The sequence below is a fragment of the Pseudocercospora fijiensis genome (genome assembly GCF_000340215.1).
Source record: "Pseudocercospora fijiensis CIRAD86 unplaced genomic scaffold MYCFIscaffold_8, whole genome shotgun sequence".
In the NCBI taxonomy this organism is placed as follows: Eukaryota; Fungi; Ascomycota; class Dothideomycetes; order Mycosphaerellales; family Mycosphaerellaceae; genus Pseudocercospora; species Pseudocercospora fijiensis.
Genome location: NW_006921539.1, coordinates 2,508,441 through 2,527,657, shown reverse-complemented (window position 1 = coordinate 2,527,657; position 19,217 = coordinate 2,508,441). Strand labels below are relative to the sequence as shown.

The 19,217-nt window shown below is 42.0% G+C and overlaps 4 protein-coding genes across 4 annotated transcripts; 2 read left to right on the top strand and 2 right to left on the bottom strand.

The window, feature by feature from the left end:
* Positions 1 to 13,793: 13,793 nt before the first annotated feature.
* Positions 13,794 to 14,519, bottom strand: MYCFIDRAFT_178132 (uncharacterized protein; the record flags this gene model as incomplete). Its single annotated transcript, XM_007932045.1, has 8 exons — positions 13,794 to 13,824; positions 13,913 to 13,920; positions 13,956 to 14,005; positions 14,038 to 14,049; positions 14,082 to 14,095; positions 14,133 to 14,282; positions 14,325 to 14,403; positions 14,456 to 14,519. 8 exons carry the CDS (start codon positions 14,517 to 14,519, stop codon positions 13,794 to 13,796), a joined length of 408 nt encoding a protein of 135 aa, XP_007930236.1.
* Positions 14,520 to 14,906: 387 nt separating this feature from the next.
* On the top strand, positions 14,907 to 16,007 carry MYCFIDRAFT_120322 (uncharacterized protein; the record flags this gene model as incomplete). Its single annotated transcript, XM_007932044.2, has 4 exons — positions 14,907 to 15,147; positions 15,209 to 15,498; positions 15,549 to 15,785; positions 15,876 to 16,007. Coding segments are annotated over 4 exons (900 nt in total), but the record flags the coding sequence as incomplete, so codon positions are not given.
* Positions 16,008 to 16,112: 105 nt separating this feature from the next.
* Positions 16,113 to 17,250, bottom strand: MYCFIDRAFT_178130 (uncharacterized protein; the record flags this gene model as incomplete). The annotated part of the gene is made up of 5 exons (XM_007932043.1): positions 16,113 to 16,348; positions 16,384 to 16,392; positions 16,423 to 17,058; positions 17,096 to 17,134; positions 17,172 to 17,250. 5 exons carry the CDS (start codon positions 17,248 to 17,250, stop codon positions 16,113 to 16,115), a joined length of 999 nt encoding a protein of 332 aa, XP_007930234.1.
* A 27-nt stretch (positions 17,251 to 17,277) lies between these two features.
* MYCFIDRAFT_178129 (uncharacterized protein) lies at positions 17,278 to 19,186 on the top strand (the record flags this gene model as incomplete). Its single annotated transcript, XM_007932042.1, has 18 exons — positions 17,278 to 17,282; positions 17,312 to 17,322; positions 17,361 to 17,374; positions 17,400 to 17,442; positions 17,478 to 17,637; positions 17,671 to 17,783; positions 17,812 to 17,850; positions 17,878 to 17,995; positions 18,024 to 18,082; positions 18,115 to 18,130; positions 18,168 to 18,420; positions 18,446 to 18,462; positions 18,500 to 18,519; positions 18,549 to 18,596; positions 18,628 to 18,644; positions 18,689 to 18,719; positions 18,799 to 19,070; positions 19,109 to 19,186. The coding sequence occupies 18 exons, from the start codon at positions 17,278 to 17,280 to the stop codon at positions 19,184 to 19,186; spliced, it is 1,314 nt and encodes a 437-aa protein (XP_007930233.1).
* Positions 19,187 to 19,217: the final 31 nt, after the last annotated feature.

Genomic DNA, 19,217 nt, shown 5'->3' with positions numbered 1-19,217 from the left:
TTGCCCTTCGGTTCTCGGATACGGAATAGGCTAATGTATCTTAGTGCGAGCTTAGGCCTTGTCTTGCTATCGGGTAATAGATACTTGCGGATACGGAGGTTCTTCGTGCTAAGTATAACTATGTCGCCTTATTTAAAGGTTATTAGTGTATAGCGCTTATCGTAGTAGGTCTTTTAGTACTCTTAAGCCCTTATTAGCTTCTCAGCTATCTTAGCATAGATTTCTCGCATCTTCTAGATACGTTCTATTGCCGCTAGTGTCTCTAGTACTTAACGCGCTTCCCTTTCCTTACGCTCGGCCTCGAGCGATAGTAGGTCTTATAGTATAGCAGCGTTCTAGCCTATTATAGCTATATAGGGCGAGATCTTAGTTGCTAAATGTATACTGTTGTTGTATACGAATTCTATAGACTATAGGAGGTTAACCCAATCCTCGGGGTTCTTATTAATATAGCTGCGTAGGTACTGCTATAGGGTAGCATTCTACCTCTCTGTTTAACCGTTAGTCTATAGATAGAAGGCTATTAATAGCCGATGCTTTAGTCTTAGCTATAGGCATATTTCGCTCTAGTAGTACGATGTAAATGTCGAGCCCCTATCGGAGACTATCCTCTTAGGGGTTCCCTAATAGGTATAGAAGATATTAGTCTATAGCGCCTCTGCTATATTAATAGTAGTCTAATCCTTGCGCGCCGGGATATATCGAGCGCCTTTAGTAAATCGATCTACTATAATAAGGATAGCATTATATACGTCCTTACTGCCCCTACGCTTAGTAGGCAGAAGGCCTATAATAAAGTCTATTATTAGCTTAGTAAATAGCTTCTTTAGAACAGGGAGCGAAGACAACTCGCCGAACGGCAAGTGCTTCGGTGCTTTAACTCGCTAGTATACTATATAGGTCTGTATATACTCCTTTATATACCGCTTACTATTTAGCTAGTAGTATATACGCGATAGCAACTCGTGCGACCTCTCTATACTATAGTAACTAGCGAGCTTACTATTATAGTGCCTCTTTAAAAGCTCTTGTCTAATCGATTGTTTAGCGGGGATATAGTATCTGCCCTTAAACCTTAAGTAACCCTTGTCGTCGATCGACTAACTATTACTCTTACTAGATCGAGTCGCCCGCCTACTTATAAGCTTATTAATGCGCTCGATAGCAAAGGCGTCCCTCTACTAAGTACGTAATAGCTTATCTATAAACGATTAACTATCCCTATTTATAAGGTCATTTAATAGCACCCTCGCTATTAAACGAGGTACGCATTATATATATCTAATAGCACTAGTAGCCGGAACTACTGCAACCTCTTCTATAGTACTGTCGCTATATAGGCTATTACTATAGATAGCAATGTCTTTAATCGAGTTATTATAGCTCGAGCGATCTACGTCCTTTCTAACGCGTACTAGAAGAACGGCAACTCCGCTATAGTATTTATTGCCGCCGCGGGGTCCGGAAGTCCGCTTATCCTACGCTTGCTTATTAATAATACAAGCTATAGCAATCTTATGCTATAGGGTTAGAAACAATGAATTAATAGATTGCTAAGTCTCGCTATCGTAATTAGGCCGCCTCGATAGGCTATCGGTAGGGTTACTTACGCCTAGCCGATATAATATATTAAAATCGAATCCGGCGAGGTAGACGGCCTATCTAGCCTATCGACCTATAACCCTTATAACCTTAGTAATGCTACGCAGATTGTTATAGTCTATATAGACCTAAATTGTGTGCTAAGTACTATCGAGATAGTAGCGCTAATGCTTAAAGGCTTCTACGATTACTAAGAGCTCTTACTCGTAGGTCTTATATTAACGTTCTATATCGATTATCTTTCGTAAAAAGAAGGCAATCGGGTGCTAGTAATAGTTATTATCTAATTGCTATAATATAATAGCCGATATAGGGAACTATAAAGCGTTAGTCTCAATTCGGATCTACTTGCTTAGTACGAAATAGTGCAATAAGGGGACATTAGTAAAGCGTTGCTTTAGGCCGTTAAAAGCGGCTTATACTCTATTAGTCTATTTGAACTCTCTAGTTAGGTTAGCCTTAGTTTTAGTAAGCTTAGTTAGGGGCATTATATACCGTAAATAGCCCTTAATAAACCGACGGTAGAAGTTAGCGAAGCCGAGGAACGACTGTAGCTCCTTAATTAACGTAGGAATAGGCTATTTAGTAATAGTTTTAATCCGATTAGGATTAGCCTTAATACCCTTAGTTAATACGAGGAAGCTAAGGAAGGACACCTCCTTAGCAGCAAAGGTACATTTAGAAGGCTTGCAATATAGGCTATAGGCCCGTAGGCGGTCGAGGACCTTTCGTACTACAGCCTAGTGTTCTATAATGTTAGGTAAGTGTATATAGACTAGGATGTTATCTAGGTAAACTATATAGAGGTAATTTAATAGGCCTAATAGGGCCCGATTAATATAGGACTAGAATGTAGTAGGGGCATTAGCTAGCCTAAATAGTATAACTAAGTACTCGAAATAGCTATAGCGAGTGCGAAAGGCTGTCTTCTATTCATCGCCCTTACGAATACGAATGCGGTAATAGGCGTCCTTAATGTCTAATATAGTATAGTAGTAGGCCCTAGAAAGGCGATCGAGGGTCTTATTAATAAGAGGAAGTAGATAGCGATCTTTGATAGTAACAGTATTAAGCCTACGATAATCGATATAGAGGCGTAGGCTACTATCCTTCTTTAGTACGAATAGGATAGGGGCACTAGCAGGGCTATTACTATACCGTATCCGGCTATTAGCTAAGTTTTCCTCTAGGTACTTACGCAATATAGCAAGCTCTCGTTTACTAAGGGTATAGAGGGGTCTAAAAGGGACCTCTTTGCCCTCTATAATGTTAATCTTATAATCCGTCTCCTTAAATATAGGCAATGTCGATACTAGATAGTGTTTAAACACCTCGATATAGGTCTCCCTAATAGTCTAGGGTATACGAGCGAGCTAATTAGGGTCTATACTATTAGGAGGCACGGGTTTATCGTTATTACTACCGAGCAGGTCGGCAGTAGGATTAGCTAAGGCGGAGGCTAGTATTAGGTTGCTAATAAATAGGACCCTAATATCGTTAGGGCACTCGCTAACATTAATATATTCAATGTCCTCTTTCCTAGCGATTCTAAATCGCTACTTCCAAATGCCTAAGTCTATAGCTACAGTATAGTACTTAAGAATAGGGTTGCTAATAACAATATCGGATAGGAGGCTATCTATGTCTACTACGTAGGTAGTAAAGTTTAGTAGGCGCTTATTGCCGAGGTCGTCTCTTAGGGCTATATAGATATAGTAGGCTCCGTAGGTCAAGTGCCGAGCGTTATTAAACTAAGCAAGGGTTAGTAGGTTAGTCCTAGGCAATTGTCGAAGGTCTAATTACTTAGCTAGGCGATAGTTAATAAGGGCACTAACTGAATTTCCTAGGTCTAGTATAACCTTAGTTTTATAATTAGTGCTATACGAGTCCGATACGAGACAGGTGCGTATAATAGCTAGTATAATGTCGATAGTCTTACGCCGTATAAGGCGAACAGTTAGTGCGGCGCTTACTCTTTTTTCGAAGGTTAGCCTATAGGGGTAGCGTTAGCTACTAAGAGGTGCTTTCGGTGCTTAGCGGTAGTACGATCGATTCGGGCCTAGTCCTTAGGTTTGTCGTATTAGCCTAGTAGATAGCTAGTGCTGTTATAGTTAAAGCACTTTAATCCGGTCGGGAGATTGTTACCGTAGCTATTATTACTACTATTGTTAGTCGAGCGGTTAGCATTATAGAGATACGAGCCCCTTCTACGGCCCCTATCGCGGCCTCCTCTATATAGCCGCCGGCTACGGCCTCCTCTACGGTCGTTACTGTTTCTGTTGTTAGTATTGTTGTTGTAGTAGGAACCTTAGTTTCCCCCGCGGCTACTACAGTTGCTACGGTTAGTACTAGTTAGTCGGATCCTCGATTCTAGTCTTTATTAGAGTTGAATAGCTCGTTTAGCTATCTCTACCTCGACTATAAATTAAATACGTATTAGGTTAGCCTGTTCAAATATACGGCAGCGGTCTAATTCGAGAATAAGCTCCTACCTAAGCTTAGGGCGTATTTTAGAGATCTATATAGAATTAGTCTTAGCCGGGAGGTTATCCTCGAGGGTCTTTAAATAGGCCTCGAATAAGCGAGCCGATTAATTAGTCTTCTATTTAGCTCGAAGATATAGGTCCTAAGCATGTTATTGCCTTAGTATAGGGTTTCTAAGGGTATCTAGTATAATGGTTTTATAGGTCTGCTACTAAATAGCGGTCTAGTCGCCGAGGGAGTCGAAATGGTTATCCTATGTGCGCTTTAGGTCGCTATTAATGTACTATATAGCGTATACGACTAAGGAATAGTCGTCTAGTAGCGCTCTTAGCACATTGCGCTAGTTAAGTTTACAGTTACGAATATAGTCGTTATACTGCTTTCGACTAGAGCTATTAAATACGGTATAGTCCTTGAGTTTAGCGTCCTTCTTTTAGATAGGTAGTAAAGAAGGTCCTACTATTGATTTAGTTGTCGGGGCTTCCTAAAGGCGACGGAGCTCGAGGAGGTTATCCTTTAGCTATTGTTCTTAGCGTAGGGTAGTAAGCCTGTTCTAAGTAGCTTCTTAAAGTCTCGCTACTAGTTAAGGACTAAAGGCTAGCTAGCTATATCGTCGATTAACAATGTTGTTAAGAATGTCGTTAATAGGCAATCCCGGGTTATTACCTAGAATTACAGGTTCTTTAGTAGGCTTAGCAGCAGGCTCTTTAGTAGGAGGCACTTTAGTAGGTGCTTTAGTAGGCACTTTAGTAGGCACTATACTACTAGCGTTGTCGTTACTAGCGCTGCTAGCGGTAGTACGGTTGTTGTTTCGTAATAAGCCGGCTATTGTAATAGGGGGTAACACTAATAATGTATTATTAGCCCCTAAGATACGGATATAGCGGAATTAGTAGATATTAGTCTAGTACGATTAACTTAGTATAATAGGCCGTATAGAAGGCCTTGCTTAATAATTAGTACGGTTGTTTCGATAGAATAGTATGTATAGGTCCCGTTCTTCGGGCGTAATATAGTTAGATTAGTCTTATTCGTAGCTATACCGCTAAAAGCTTGAAATAAGAACTATCTAGCTACTACCCTTAAAGGGTAGATCGAATACTATATAAGAAGGGTATATTAGCAGGTAGATAGGGTAGTAGTAGGTACGAGTAGTATTCGATAAGAAGCTAGGAGGAGAGGGAGGAAGGCAGGCAAGTTAGCCTACTACTAAGCGCTAAGCCCTACCTAAGGCATCGAGACCCTAGCTTTACTCGAGTCCGGTTACATACCAATTACGTATAACCTCTTTAGTCCTAACAATATTTAAAGAGACGGACTATAAGATCGATATTATATAGGGCAAAGAGGTCCCCTTTAGGCCCCTCTATAACCTTAGTAAACGCGAGCTTACTATACTACGTAAGTACCTAGATAAGAACCTAGCTAATAGTCGAATTTAGTATAGTAACAGCCCTACTAGTATACCTATCCTATTCGTACCGAAGAAGGATAGTAGCCTACGCCTATATGTCGACTATCGTAGGCTTAACGCTATTACTATTAAAGACCGCTATCTACTTCCGCTTATTAATAAGACCCTCGATCGCCTATCTAGCGCCTATTTCTATACTATACTAGATATTAAGGATACGTACTATCGTATTTGCATCCGTAAGGGCGATAAATAGAAAACAGCCTTCCGTACTCGCTATAGCTATTTTAAGTACTTAGTTATACTATTTAGCCTAGCTAATGCCCCTACTATATTCTAGTCCTATATTAATCGGGCCCTGTCGGGCCTATTAGATTACCTCTATATAGTTTACCTAGACGATATCCTAGTCTATATACACTTACCTAACATTACGGAATATTAGGCCGCCGTACGTAAGGTGCTCGACCGCCTACGGGCCTATAGCTTATATTATAAGCCTTCTAAATGCACCTTCGCTACTAAGGAGGTAGCCTTCCTTAGCTTCCTCGTATTAACCGAGGGTGTTAAGGCTAATCCTAATCGGATTACGACTATTACTAAGTAGCTAACGCCTACTAGTATTAAGGAGCTTTAATTATTCCTAGGTTTTACTAACTTCTACCGTCGGTTTATTAAGAGCTATTCGAGGCATGTAATGCTACTAACTAAGCTTACTAAAACTAAGGCTAACCCGACTAGAGAGTTTAGATAGACTAATAGAGCACAAGCCGCTTTTAACGGTTTGAAGAAGCGATTTACTAAAGTCCCCTTATTATACTATTTCGTACTAAGCAGGTAGATCCGTATTAAGACTAACGCTTTATAGTTTGCTATATTAGCTATTATGTCACAACAATCGGACAAGGACTATTATTAGTACCCGATTGCCTTCTTTTCGAGAAAGATAATTAATACTAAGCGTCGCTACGAGACCTATAAGCAAGAGTTGCTAGCTATTATCGAGGCCTTTAAGCATTAGAGGTACTACTTCGATAGGGCTTAATATACAATCTAGGTCTATACAGACTATAACAACCTCCGTAGAATTACGAAGGTTACTAGGGTTATAGGTCGATAGGCTAGATAGGCCGTCTACCTCGCCGGGTTCGATTTTAATATATTATATTAGCTAGGCGTAAGCAACCCTACTAACAGCCTATCGAGGCGGCCTAATTACGATAGCGAGACTTAGTAATCTATTAATTTATTGTTTCTAACCCTATTCTTAAGCACTATACTATAGTTATAGACTTAGGCCTCTAATAGTAGCGATTTAGAATCGCTAGGAAGGAGGATATTAAGTATATCGACGTTAGCGAGTGCCCTAACGATATTAGGGTCCTATTTATCGGCAACCTAATACCTACCTTAGCTAATCCGACGGCTAATCTTCTTAGTAGAGATAACGATAAACCTATGCCCCCTAATAGTATAGATCCTAATTAGCTTGCTCGTATACTATAGCCTATTCGAGAAACCTATATTAATATATTTAAACACTACCTAGTATCGACGCTACTTATATTTAAAGAGATAGACTATAAGATCGATATTATATAGAGTAAGGAGGTTACTTTTAGGCCCCTCTATAACCTTAGTAAACGAGAGCTTACTATATTGCGTAAGTACCTAGATAAGAACCTAGCTAATAGTCGAATTTAGTATAGTAACAGCCCTACTAGTATACCTATCCTATTCGTACTAAAGAAGGATAGTAGCCTACGCCTATATATCGATTATCGTAGGCTTAACGCTATTACTATTAAAGACCGCTATCTACTTCCGCTTATTAATAAGACCCTCGATCGCCTTTCTAGCGCCTACTTTTATACTATACTAGACATTAAGGACGCGTACTATCGTATTTGCATTCGTAAGGGCGATAAATAGAAGATAGCCTTCTATACTCGCTATAGCTATTTCGAGTATTTAGTTATACTATTTAGGCTAGCTAATGCCCCTATAACATTCTAGTCCTATATTAATCGAGCCTTGTTAGGCCTACTAGACTACCTCTATATAGTTTACCTAGATAATATCCTAGTTTATACCTATTTACCTAATATTATAGAGCACTAGGCTATAGTACGTAAGGTGCTCGACCGCCTACAGGCCTATAGCTTATATTGCAAGCCCTCTAAATGCACCTTTGCTACTAAAGAGGTAGCCTTCCTTAGCTTCCTTATATCGACTAAGGGTGTTAAGGCTAACTCTAACTATATCTAAACTATTACTAAATAGCCTGTTCCTACGTTAATTAAGGAGCTATAGTCGTTCCTTAGCTTCGCTAACTTCTATCGCCGCTTTATTAAAAGCTATTTACGGTATATAATGCCCCTAACTAAGCTTACTAAAACTAAGGCTAATCTATCTAGGGAGTTTAAATAGACTAATAAAGTATAAGCCGCTTTTAACGGTTTAAAGTAACGCTTTACTAAAGTCCCCTTATTATACTATTTCGTACTAAGCAAACTAATCCGTATTAAGACTAACGCTTTACAGTTTGCTATCTCGGCTATTATATCTTAGTAGTCGGACGAAGACTATTATTAGTACCCGATTGCCTTCTTCTTAAGGAAGATAATTAACGCTAAGCGCTACTACGAGACCTACGAACAAGAATTATTAGCTATTATCGAGGCCTTTAAGTATTAGAGGCACTACCTCGATAGGGCTTAATATACAATCTAGGTCTATATAGACTATAATAATCTCTGTAGTATTACTAAGGTTACTAGGGTTATAGGTCGATAGGCTAGATAGGCCGTCTACCTCGCCGGGTTCGATTTTAATATATTATACCGGCTAGGCGTAAGTAACCCTACCGATAGCCTATCGAGGCGACCTAATTATAATAGCGAGACTTATTAATCTATTAATTTATTGTTTCCAACCCTATAGTATAAGATTGCTATAGCTCGTATTATTAATAAGCAAGCGTGGGATAAGCGGCTTACCGGACTCCGCGACAGCTTAAAGTATATTAATGCTCTTACTATATTAATAGTACGTATTAAGGCAAGGGCTAATAATACTAATAGGAAGAGCTATAATAACTCCCTAGTCGATATCGCTATATATAGTAATAGCGATTAGAGCACTAATACAGTTAATCTAGCTACTAGTACTATTAGATATATATAATACGTACCTCGTTTAATAGCTAGGGTGCTACTAAATAATCTTACAAATAGGGATAGTTAATCGTTTATAGATAAGCTATTACGTACTTAGTAGAGGGACGCCTTTGCTACCAAACGTATCGATAAGCTTATAAGTAGGCGAACGACTCGATCTAGTAAGAGTAACTAGTCGATCGATAATAAGGGTTACTTAAAGTTTAAGGGTAGATACTATATCCTTACTAAACAATCGATTAGACAAGAGCTTTTAAAGAGGCACTATAATAGTAAGCTTGCTAATTACTATAGTATAGAGAGGTCGTACGAGCTGCTATCGCGTATATACTACTAGCTAAATAGTAAGCGGTATATAAAAGAATATATACAGACCTATATAGTATACTAGCGGGTTAAAGCACTAAAGCACTTACTATTCGGCGAGTTGTCTTTACTTCCTATTCTAAAGAGGCTATTTGTAGAGCTAATAATAGACTTTATTATAGGTCTTCCGCCTACTAAGCGTAGGGGTAGCAAGGATATATATAATACTATCCTAGTTATCGTAGACCGGTTTACTAAGAGCGCTCGTTATATCCCTACTCGGAAGGATTAGACGGCTATTAACCTAGCTAAGTTACTATAGAATAACATCTTCTATAGCTATTAGGGAATCCCTAAAGGAATAGTCTCTAACTAGGGCTCGACATTTATATCTTATTATTAGAGTAAGATATACCTATAGCTAAGACTTAAGCATCGCCTATCTATAGCGTTCTATCTATAAACAGATAGCTAGACCGAGAGGCAAAATACTACCCTATAGTAATACTTACGAAGCTATATTAATAAGGACCCTAATAGATAGGTTAACCTCCTATAACTAGCCGAATTCGTATATAATAACAGTATGCATTTATTAACTAAGGTCTTACTATATATAGCTATAATAGGCTAAAACGCTGCCTTACTACAAGACCTACTAACGCTCGAGGCCGAGCGTAAGGAAAGGGAAGCGCGTTAAGTACTAGAGATACTAGCGGTAATAGAACGTATCTAGAAAATGCGAGAAATCTATACTAAGATAGCTAAGAAGCTAACAAGGGCTTAAGAGTACTAAAAGACCTACTACGACAAGTACTATACGCTAATAACCTTTAAACAAGGCGATATAGTTATACTAAGCACTAAGAACCTCCGTATCCGTAAATACCCGTCGCTTAATAGCAAAACACGCCCTAAACTAGCACTACGGTTTATTAGTCTATTCCGCATCCGAGAACCGAAGGGTAATAGTTAGGCCTACCGGTTATAGCTCCTACTATACTATACTATCTATAATACCTTCTATATCTCCCTCCTTAAACTATACTACTACCGCGGAGGCCCTAAAGAAGCCCCTATAGAATATAAAGAGATACTAGCCGACGGCGAAGAGCTATAGTCTATAGAACGCATCCTAAAGCACCGAACTAGGCAAGGCAAGAAGGAATACCTATTAAGGTAGCAAGGCTATTTACCTAAATAGAACTTATAGGAAGCTAAAGCCGCTTTTAAGGACATAGCTAAGTTGTTAGACGAGTATTAGACTAGTATAAAGAATAAGAAGAAGGCTAAGGGCCTATAATGTTACTATTAGGGCCTAGGAACAATGCTACCCCTAGGGTGCTATTAGCTAACTAATTAGAGGCAAGACAATTGTTAGTAAGAGATAATAAGACTATACTACTATAGCGAATGCGCACCGAGTGTTAACGAGCGCGCTATAACTATTAACTAATCGCCTACTCTTTTAAGGATTCTACCTCTTTACTAATACGCCCTATAAGGCCCTCCTCTTAGTATTTAGGTCCCCCTCTTATTCCTTTATTCTACTAAGGCCTCGAGGCCTAGGCGATCGGCGAGGGCGGCGCGCGTACGCGTAAATAGTAATAATAATAATAAAGACAGCTAGCGCTTATACTAAAGGACGGCGCGGCCGGCGCGGCTATATTAGTAACGGTATTACAAAGTATATTGCTAGTTAAGAAAGGAAACGAGGAACAAGGTAAAGTTAGCGCTAAGACGGCTAGCGCCGCTATTATTAATATTACCTACTCGCTACTATTACTAATCTTACTTATTATCGCTACTATACCTATAAAAAACAATCTTACCTATACTACGCTAACTAAGTTAAAAGATTAAGCGACTAATAGACTAACTAAGGGCAAAAATATAGAGCTAAGCTAGCCGGGGTCGATCTTACGGACAATAGGTTACTCTTTAATCTTCCGACCCTTTAAGCGAAGCGAACCTTAACTATTATACTTATAATAGCCTTTACCTATAGAAACTAGACGAACTGCGTTTTTAAAAAGATAAGATCAATTAATAATTAAAGGCTGCTAAACCTAACTAATTAGAGCTAGCGAAACTACGAACAATAATAGCCCTTATAATAATAAGAACAATCCCTCGGAGCGGACATTTCTAAGTCTTTTAGAGTAGACGTAAAGAACTCGGAACGATATTACTTAGAACGGAGGCAGTGCTATAATACCTTGTACGCCTATCTATTATAGTAGGAAAGACGCGCTCGTATTGTAATTAGTCGATAGTCCTTAATTCCTATAGATATATATTACTTTATAGTTTATTATATATAGGGATAGCGCAGTTAGAGTTAAATATCGTATTGTATTAGAGGTAAGGTTTGATACGGTTACGTAATTAGGTAGTTAAGTGTTTAATTTAGCGCGGGCTAAGTAGCTTATTAGATTCGCTAAGTTAGTAGCAGAGGTCGAGGTTAGAATATAGAAAGGCTACGAGGGCGCGGCCTTTAGAAGGGAAGCGTATATTAGGGCTAAAGAGGCTATACGTAATTAGTATATAATTAGGCCGAGTAAAGCTAGGGTCTTAGTGCCTTAGGCAGGGCTTGGCGCTTAGCGTTAGGCTAACTAGCCTACCTTCCTCCCTCTCCTCCTAGCTCCTTATCGAATACTACCTATACCTACTACTACCCTATCTACCTACTAATATAACCCTTCTTATAGCTTCTTTCTATAGTTAGCGGTAGTACGCTTAATCCGAGCCTAATCCTTTAGCTTATTATATACCCTAAGTAAGTAGCTAGTACTATTATAATTAGAGTACTTAAAGTCGGTTAGTAGAGCGCTACTACTAGCTATAGGCCGCTTAGTTTATTAGTAGGGGAATCTACCCCTTCCGCGGCCCCTACTACGCTAGGTATTGCCCCCTCGATATAACTAGGACCGGTAGTTGCTATAGTCTCGCTAGGGGTCGCTATTATTATTATTCTTATTAGGCTTATTAGCTCTACCCTAGTAACTACCTCTTCTATAGTTGCTACGGTTATTATTATTATTAGGCCGGATCTTCGATTCTAGTCGTTTCTAGGCCTATATAGCCTATTCGTCTAGGTTAACCTCGACTATAAATTTAAGGCGACTATAGTATTATTTAAATATACGGCGGCGGTCTAATTTAAGGTTAAGTCCCTACCTAGATTTAGGTTATACTTCTATAATCTATATTAAATTATCTTTAGATAGTAGGTCGCCCTTAATAGTCCTTAGTTAGTTTTAGAAGGCCTAAGTAGTCTTATCGGGTTTCTATTTAGCGTAGAGGAATTGTTCCTAAGTACGCTATTATCTTAATTAGGGGTTACTAAGCGTATAAGCGTATTTAGTATAGTATCCTTATAGGTTTGCTAGTCGATTTTAGATAGGTCTTTAAGGGAATTAAAGTAGTTATCTTAGCTTCTTTTAGAGTCGCTATTAATATATTATATAGCGTAGACGACTAAGGCGTATTTAGTTAATAGCGCTTTTAGTATATTGCGCTAGTTAAGCTTATAGTTACGGATATAGCTATTATACTACCGCCTACTAGAGCTATTAAATATAGTATAGTTCTTAAGTTTAGTATTCTTTCTTAGGACTAGTTCTTCCACTATAGGCGTACTAAGTTTAGCTATAAGGCGTTAGATAGCTACGAAGTTTTTACGGACTTTCTTCTCTCGTATAAGGGCCTAGAGTTTCCTACGTAAATAGGTCCTTAGAAGCCCGAGGTTAGGTAGTCTAAATAGTAGATAGCTATCCTATTAGCCTATAATAAAGCCCTTATTTATAATATTATTATAGTTATCTAATTTAGTCTATAATCGATTAACTTAGTCGAATAGGCTATATAGAAGGCCTAAGTTAGTAACTAGTATAGTCGAATTAGTACTTTCTTAGTATATAGGTCTTATCTTAGTAGTAGGCTAGGTTTAGTACGAATTTTAAGCCGTATTCTTAAATTAGTTAACTATCTAGCTATAGCCCTTAAAGGGTAGATCGAATACTAAATAATACGGGTTAGGTAAGTAGGTAGATAGTATAGTTAATAGCGTATAGTATTCGATAAGATCTATAAAAGAGGAAGAGGAAGGTTAGGAAGCTAGGCTATCGCTAAGCGCTAAGGCCTACCTAAGGTACTAAGACCCTAGCTTTACCTAGCTAGCTATATGCCTTTTATATACCCTCTAATAATTACTAAGACTTTTATCGTAATCTAGCTTTTATTATAGTAGTTAGAATATAATAATAGTATTACGTTATATTAGATCTTAGAGTTAGACGGTCTTATCTAGGGTATTAAGGAGAGCCTTAGTCTCTTTATACTATCCTACCTACGTAGAATAGTTATACTATAGGCTCTAAGGGCAAATAGCTATATTCTACCTACTAGCCTAGCGTAGTTTATTTTTAGGCTTATAGGCGAAGAATTAGTATAATACTTTTAAAATATCGTATAAGTCCTATTAAATATTAATAAAAGTTAAAGTTACGTTATCTTTTAAGTAGAGTAATAGACTAATAGGTATCTAGAGTAACTCGAGGAGCTTATAATAAGAGTTATATAAGGTATCTATTAGTCTAGAGTAGCGCTTAAGAACAAATTAGATTAGTACTAATAACGTATACGTATAGTTAGTAGTAGCAGTAACAGCATACGGCAGTTATAGCGCAGGGAGGCTGAATTTCAAAGATGCGCCCGTAAACGGTAAACCTAACCGAGCCCGGAGCCCTCTAATTGGTCTAAAATCGAATCCGAGTTACGTGGCCCTTCGGCCTTAGGCTGTGCTTTTACACAACAGCAAAGGCAATGAAGGCAACACTACAATAAGCCAACACTACTACTGCTCCCCTAATAGCACTATACAATACGACTAGCACTATACAACACGACTAGCACTATACGACACGACCAGCACTATACGACACGATCAGCACTATACGATACGACACCCCTATGCCTGCCTCTTCCGCAAGCTCCGCAAGCAACCCATAGCGGCCTTCTACCGCAAAACAAACCGTTCTTGAGCGCCACTCCGTCGCTCCGCTCGATTAGGACAAGCACTGCAGGGCTTGAACGATACTTTATAGTCCTACAAGCCCAAATAGAGGCAGGAGCTCGCTACGCACAGCGTCTGACACCAAGTTACATCGATGACAACCAACTGCGCGAAGCTCACCGTGCTCGCATATGTATAACGAATCTCTCCTAATAATAAAGTCTCCTTTCCCAAGTCGCAATCAAAAGCGTCAGGGCGTCCCTGGCGCGGTAGAATATGCCTGCACTCAGATTTGGCAAGGATAATGGATGCTTATATAAACGCAGCAGACGTCTCTCCTGGGACGGAGTCGAAACCCACCGTTCCGGCATAAAGCCCGCTTGCATCTCGGTCAGCTGTAACTCATCTCCTTCTGCTCTTCCCATTGATTAATTCATCAGTGCCGGCGAGCACGATGCTCATATTCCTTTAGCGCGCCGACTGGTATAGGGATTATTTCGGAACTGCCGGGAAACATTGTCTCTGTGGACGATTCCCTGCGCTGCACTTCTAACATTCCTTCTCTTCTTGCGCATGCTTGCCCACGTCGTGATGAGCGTCATGGCTGATCGCGGCATCATCTGGATATGGACATCGCTATTGCTTCTCTTGGCCACAGCACTTCCTTCCGCAGCGGCCCACGCCAATAATCAACCTGTACACGCTGCTCCGCACGAAACCCGACAATCGCAGCCTCCAGGGAAGGCTCGATGGGATGAGCTGCACAATATCTACCTCACGAATCTAAGGAACAGTCTGGACCCGCAAGGACCATGCACTTGGGACAATATGGTGGTGCGCAGAGAATGGTAGGTAACCTTCCGGTCCCCATGATCGTTGAGCTGTTGCTTAAGCCTGTTGCAGGGGTGATTTGAGCGTAGCAGCTCGGAAAGAATATCTCTCAGCTTTGCGATGCTTGAAGAACAGGCCAGGAAAGACAAGCACCTCAGCTTATCCGGGAGCCCGTGGGCGCTGGGATGACCTCGCCGTTGCTCACCTGATTAATGTTCAATCTATCCACCGCTCTCCATTGCTAGCGGTCTGGCACAGACACTACATATGGCAACTCGAGCGTGCGCTGCGAGAGGAATGCGGCTACGAAGGAGGTATGTGCTTCTATAGAGGTGGAGAAGCCGTGTCTATTCCGACTGACATGGATCGCCGCAGGTCTACCTTACTGGCATTGGTCCAAGTACCTCGACAGACCCATCAACACCTGGCCACTGTTCGATAACTCTGAGACTTCAATTTCTGGAAATGGCACACAGACAGGACCGAGGTGTGCTTGTGTCATGAGTGGCCCTATGGCATCGTGGACTATCAATCTGGGGCCTCAAGGATTTGATTCGTGGGGATGCAAACGGAATCCACGCTCTGACGGCCTTGGATACAACCCGTCCTGCATTGAACGAACTTTCAATCTCCGAGCTCTTGACAGTGTACAATACGACCAAGTCGTATACACTATCGACCAGGCGCATGGTAAGTATTTGCGGAATTTCGGAAGCTACGGCTTGACCTGACCATGTCACCAGATGTAAACAGATTCGCGCAACTGATCGAGCTCGAGTCGCCATCCGTCCACAATGCTCCTCATCTCTTCATGGGTGGTTCACAGAGCGACGTGACATTCTCTTCCCAGGACCCTTGGTTCAACTTCCACCACGGCATGTTAGATTTCGTTTTCTCGGTATGGCAGAGCCTCGACTGGAACGCGAGGACTACATCATTGCCAGAAGTTCGTGTTTTTGATGCAAAGAGAGTTGAAGGAGGATGTAAGCCATTGCGTGTGACGGGCTTATGTATGTCTTGGTGCATGATTTGCTAACGGTAGTTTCTAGGGAATATGCCAACACCATACGCGGATCTGAATACCATCATTAATCTCTCTCCGGTCTTTGCAAACATCACCGTTAGACAAGCCATGTGGCCGAACAAGAACAACTACTGTTACAGATACGAATGATAGCATTATGCATATATTGCCAAGCATAATCTAATTCATTGCATCGTGATACGAGTGTCGTCTCGACCCGAATAAAGCCATCTTACGAGTTCGCCCATGCGGCGATCACATGCGACTTCCTCCAGTTTCGTCTAGATAAAGGTCATCTCCAGCAATTAACCATGGCCTGCAGAAGGATATGAAATACGACAAGTTCGGGCACACGAGACAAGAAGAAGTTTGATCAAGACCGAGGAAAAGCTTTGGATAACAAGCATTGAGATACACATACTCGGCGACTTTCGGGAACTCCGCAACTTGCAGAGAGGTGAACCTCCCTTCTGTCCGCCACGAACTGGGCACTGTCCAAGCAACAAAGCAGAGTCGCCTGTGCCACGACATCGAGCTCACTTCGGAGGATAGCAAGTCTCAGCACCATCAGGCGTACCATTATCCGTAATCACGCATCCTCGGAACCACTGGCCGCAGTAAGCGTTTCCAGCACTGTAAACGCGATCATCCGTAGTCCCATTTCCATTTGTTGACGTTTCAATCTCGAAGCTGATGCCAGCGGTGGACGGGTTCGTCCTTGGAGCCGTGCATCCATCCAAGTTGACGACGATGCAAGCATTGTCTGTCGTGTCCGATATGCTCTCTGAAAGCCCCCAGAATGCAGCTGGAGGGCTGGAAAGGATGGCTGCGACACAGCAGCTGTAGCTTTCCGTAACATCGGGATAACTGTAGGAGTATCCGCTCACGTTGGCATCAAGGTCTGAGATCGGTCCTGCCGCGAGGCCGAATAGCGGTAGGCCTTTGTAAGCGGTGGCAATGTTGTTTGTCGCGCAGGCGGCGTAGACTGGTGAGGCTGTCGAACGATACTTCGTGTATGTCGCGGTAGCTGTTTTTGTGACTGTCTTCTTGCAATCAACGCTGGTCTTTGTATGGGTTTCCTTCTCTACTGAGCACTTGGAGGCCTGTTTCCAATGTACAACGTCGACCTTTTGCGGGTGTGAACTTCCCCGACCGGCCCAGTCGCCGCCGCGGCTGCGCAGGGCTTGTAGGAACAGCCTCTCTCTTCGCGAGACTTGCAGCCGGGTCGTAGCTTGCACCTGGAATAGACTCATCAATGGGGATAAAGCCCTTCGAAGCTGGGATTGTCGGTGTGGACGCTGTTTTGGCAGTCACCGTTTTCGTCGTCGTCGTCGTAGTCGTGAACACGGATTGTCCCTTTCCGTGCTTGGTCTTTGTCTCGTAAGCCGTCCATGTCGTAGTACAAGGCCTTGTAGAGGTTATGTGGTAGGTCTGAACGTTATGCACATAACCAGGGCCCATCCTCGTGTAGCTATAGACCTCTGCATTGTGACGCTTCTCAAGCACTTCGCCTTGCGGTGATAATGCAATGCTGAATTGAAGCAAGCTCATAAACGAGCAGAAGATTTGACTCGCTGCCCTCATGGTGAATGAATGTCTAGTCCCTGTCTGTTAGACGAGATTTCCAAGGATCTGTGAAGAACGGGTCAAGTATAAGTCCTTATATGGCCAGGTCGAGAGTGCCATTGTCCTCGATGGATCAGAGAAGCGGCTCGCCAGCACTTGCTTATGGAGGAGACCCACTCGACCAACCGGTAAGGCTGGAAGTTTATACTAGTCAGTGCCTAAAAGGGCCTTTGGTAGGCGGCTTGAGTATTGCTTTACATAAGGGAAGAGCCTTACAGCGTCTCAAAACGGCACCTGGAAAGCTGATTCCGGAAGTCAACATCCCTTTGGCGTTCCTTGTCCCGCTTGCAAGATGGACTTGTTCGGACCATGAGGGGCTGGAACAGAGATAACATTCTGGTTCCTCCTTTGCCAGGGTACGGCCGAGGTCTCTCCCCTTTTTCCATTCAGTGAGATGAGATTGCCATGGGTGCCGAGCGCTGTTCAGTGTTCAGTATCCGCCGTCTGGCTTTTTCCAAGATGAATCGAGAGCGTAGCTCCTCAAAGCCAGAGCGGAACCTCATCACAGGATCGTGCATAGTCTTCTGAGGCTTGGTCGAGGCTCTACAACGTGTCACCGTACTGGCCAATACAAAAAGCATGCCAAGCACCGCAGACAAGTGGCACAGCAAGTGGGGATCGAGATTCCCAGCCTTATTGCGCCTCCGGTCCGAGGGTAGGAGACATGTGAGGACGCTGTGTCAGGACGGGTCCCTTGCCCATGTTGAGTATGTCGAAGTTGCAAAGCGCACAGCATCGCAACGAGAACGAGCGCGAGAACATGTCGTTGCCCACAAATTCACATATACGCATCGCTGCTGGATGTCGAAAAGAGCGAACGCGGCGAGATTGTGAATGTGGCTTGCAGATGCTTTCACAGTCGCATGATCCGTCCCGATCTCAAGTTGCTTCTCGAACTCCAGTTAAGATCGGTATGGTGACGGAGATGAGAATGCCCGTCCGAAATAGACTTGCTCCTTGAGTATGCATTGGTACTGCAGTGTTTTGTAAGCAGTTAAAATGTAAATAGAGCAAAGAGAGAAGCAGGATACGGAAGGTGTACGTCGTGACGCGGGATCGGTCTAGCCCAACTAGGAAATACGTGGGTCCAGACGAAGAAAGCATTCTATCTTCGTCATTTCTATTGCAATGTATTTAGTCATAGGATATTCAAACCACATTGTATACTCAAAAGAAGATACTAGTCCCGTCTGAGCCTGTCCAAGGCCATGAAGATCCAAGACAATAAACCACTCGGTTAAAACCATCCAAAAATAAAGATCCTACAATCAAACAACAAAAGATTTGGCAGTAAGGACTTGAGTTTGCTTTATAGGAATAGCCGAAGGTGGGGCTCGAACCCACGACCTTGAGGTGTCCTTTTCTGGGTGTGAGAACCCAGATAAGAGCCACACGCTCTACCGATTGAGCTACCCCGGCAACGAGGCTGTTGTTGAGGGTGGAGAATTCAGTAGCGTATATGACAGCTCAAATACGGCCCGTATTTGGGCTTCAATTACGGCGTGGGGGCCGGATTCATCTCCACCTCAGTCGGCCTTGGCCCAGCAGGTAATGGTTCCTGGTCAGCCAGCTTTTCATCCTAGACAAGTGTTTTAAATAGTTCTTTATGAGCAAGAGAGTGATAGGGAGTGAACAGCAAAGGAGAAGAAAGTTGTAGACAGGTTGAGAGCTGCAGATTCGGCTTGAAGACTGATGGGTTGTAGGAGCAATTTTGGGGATACGGAATCAGCTCCG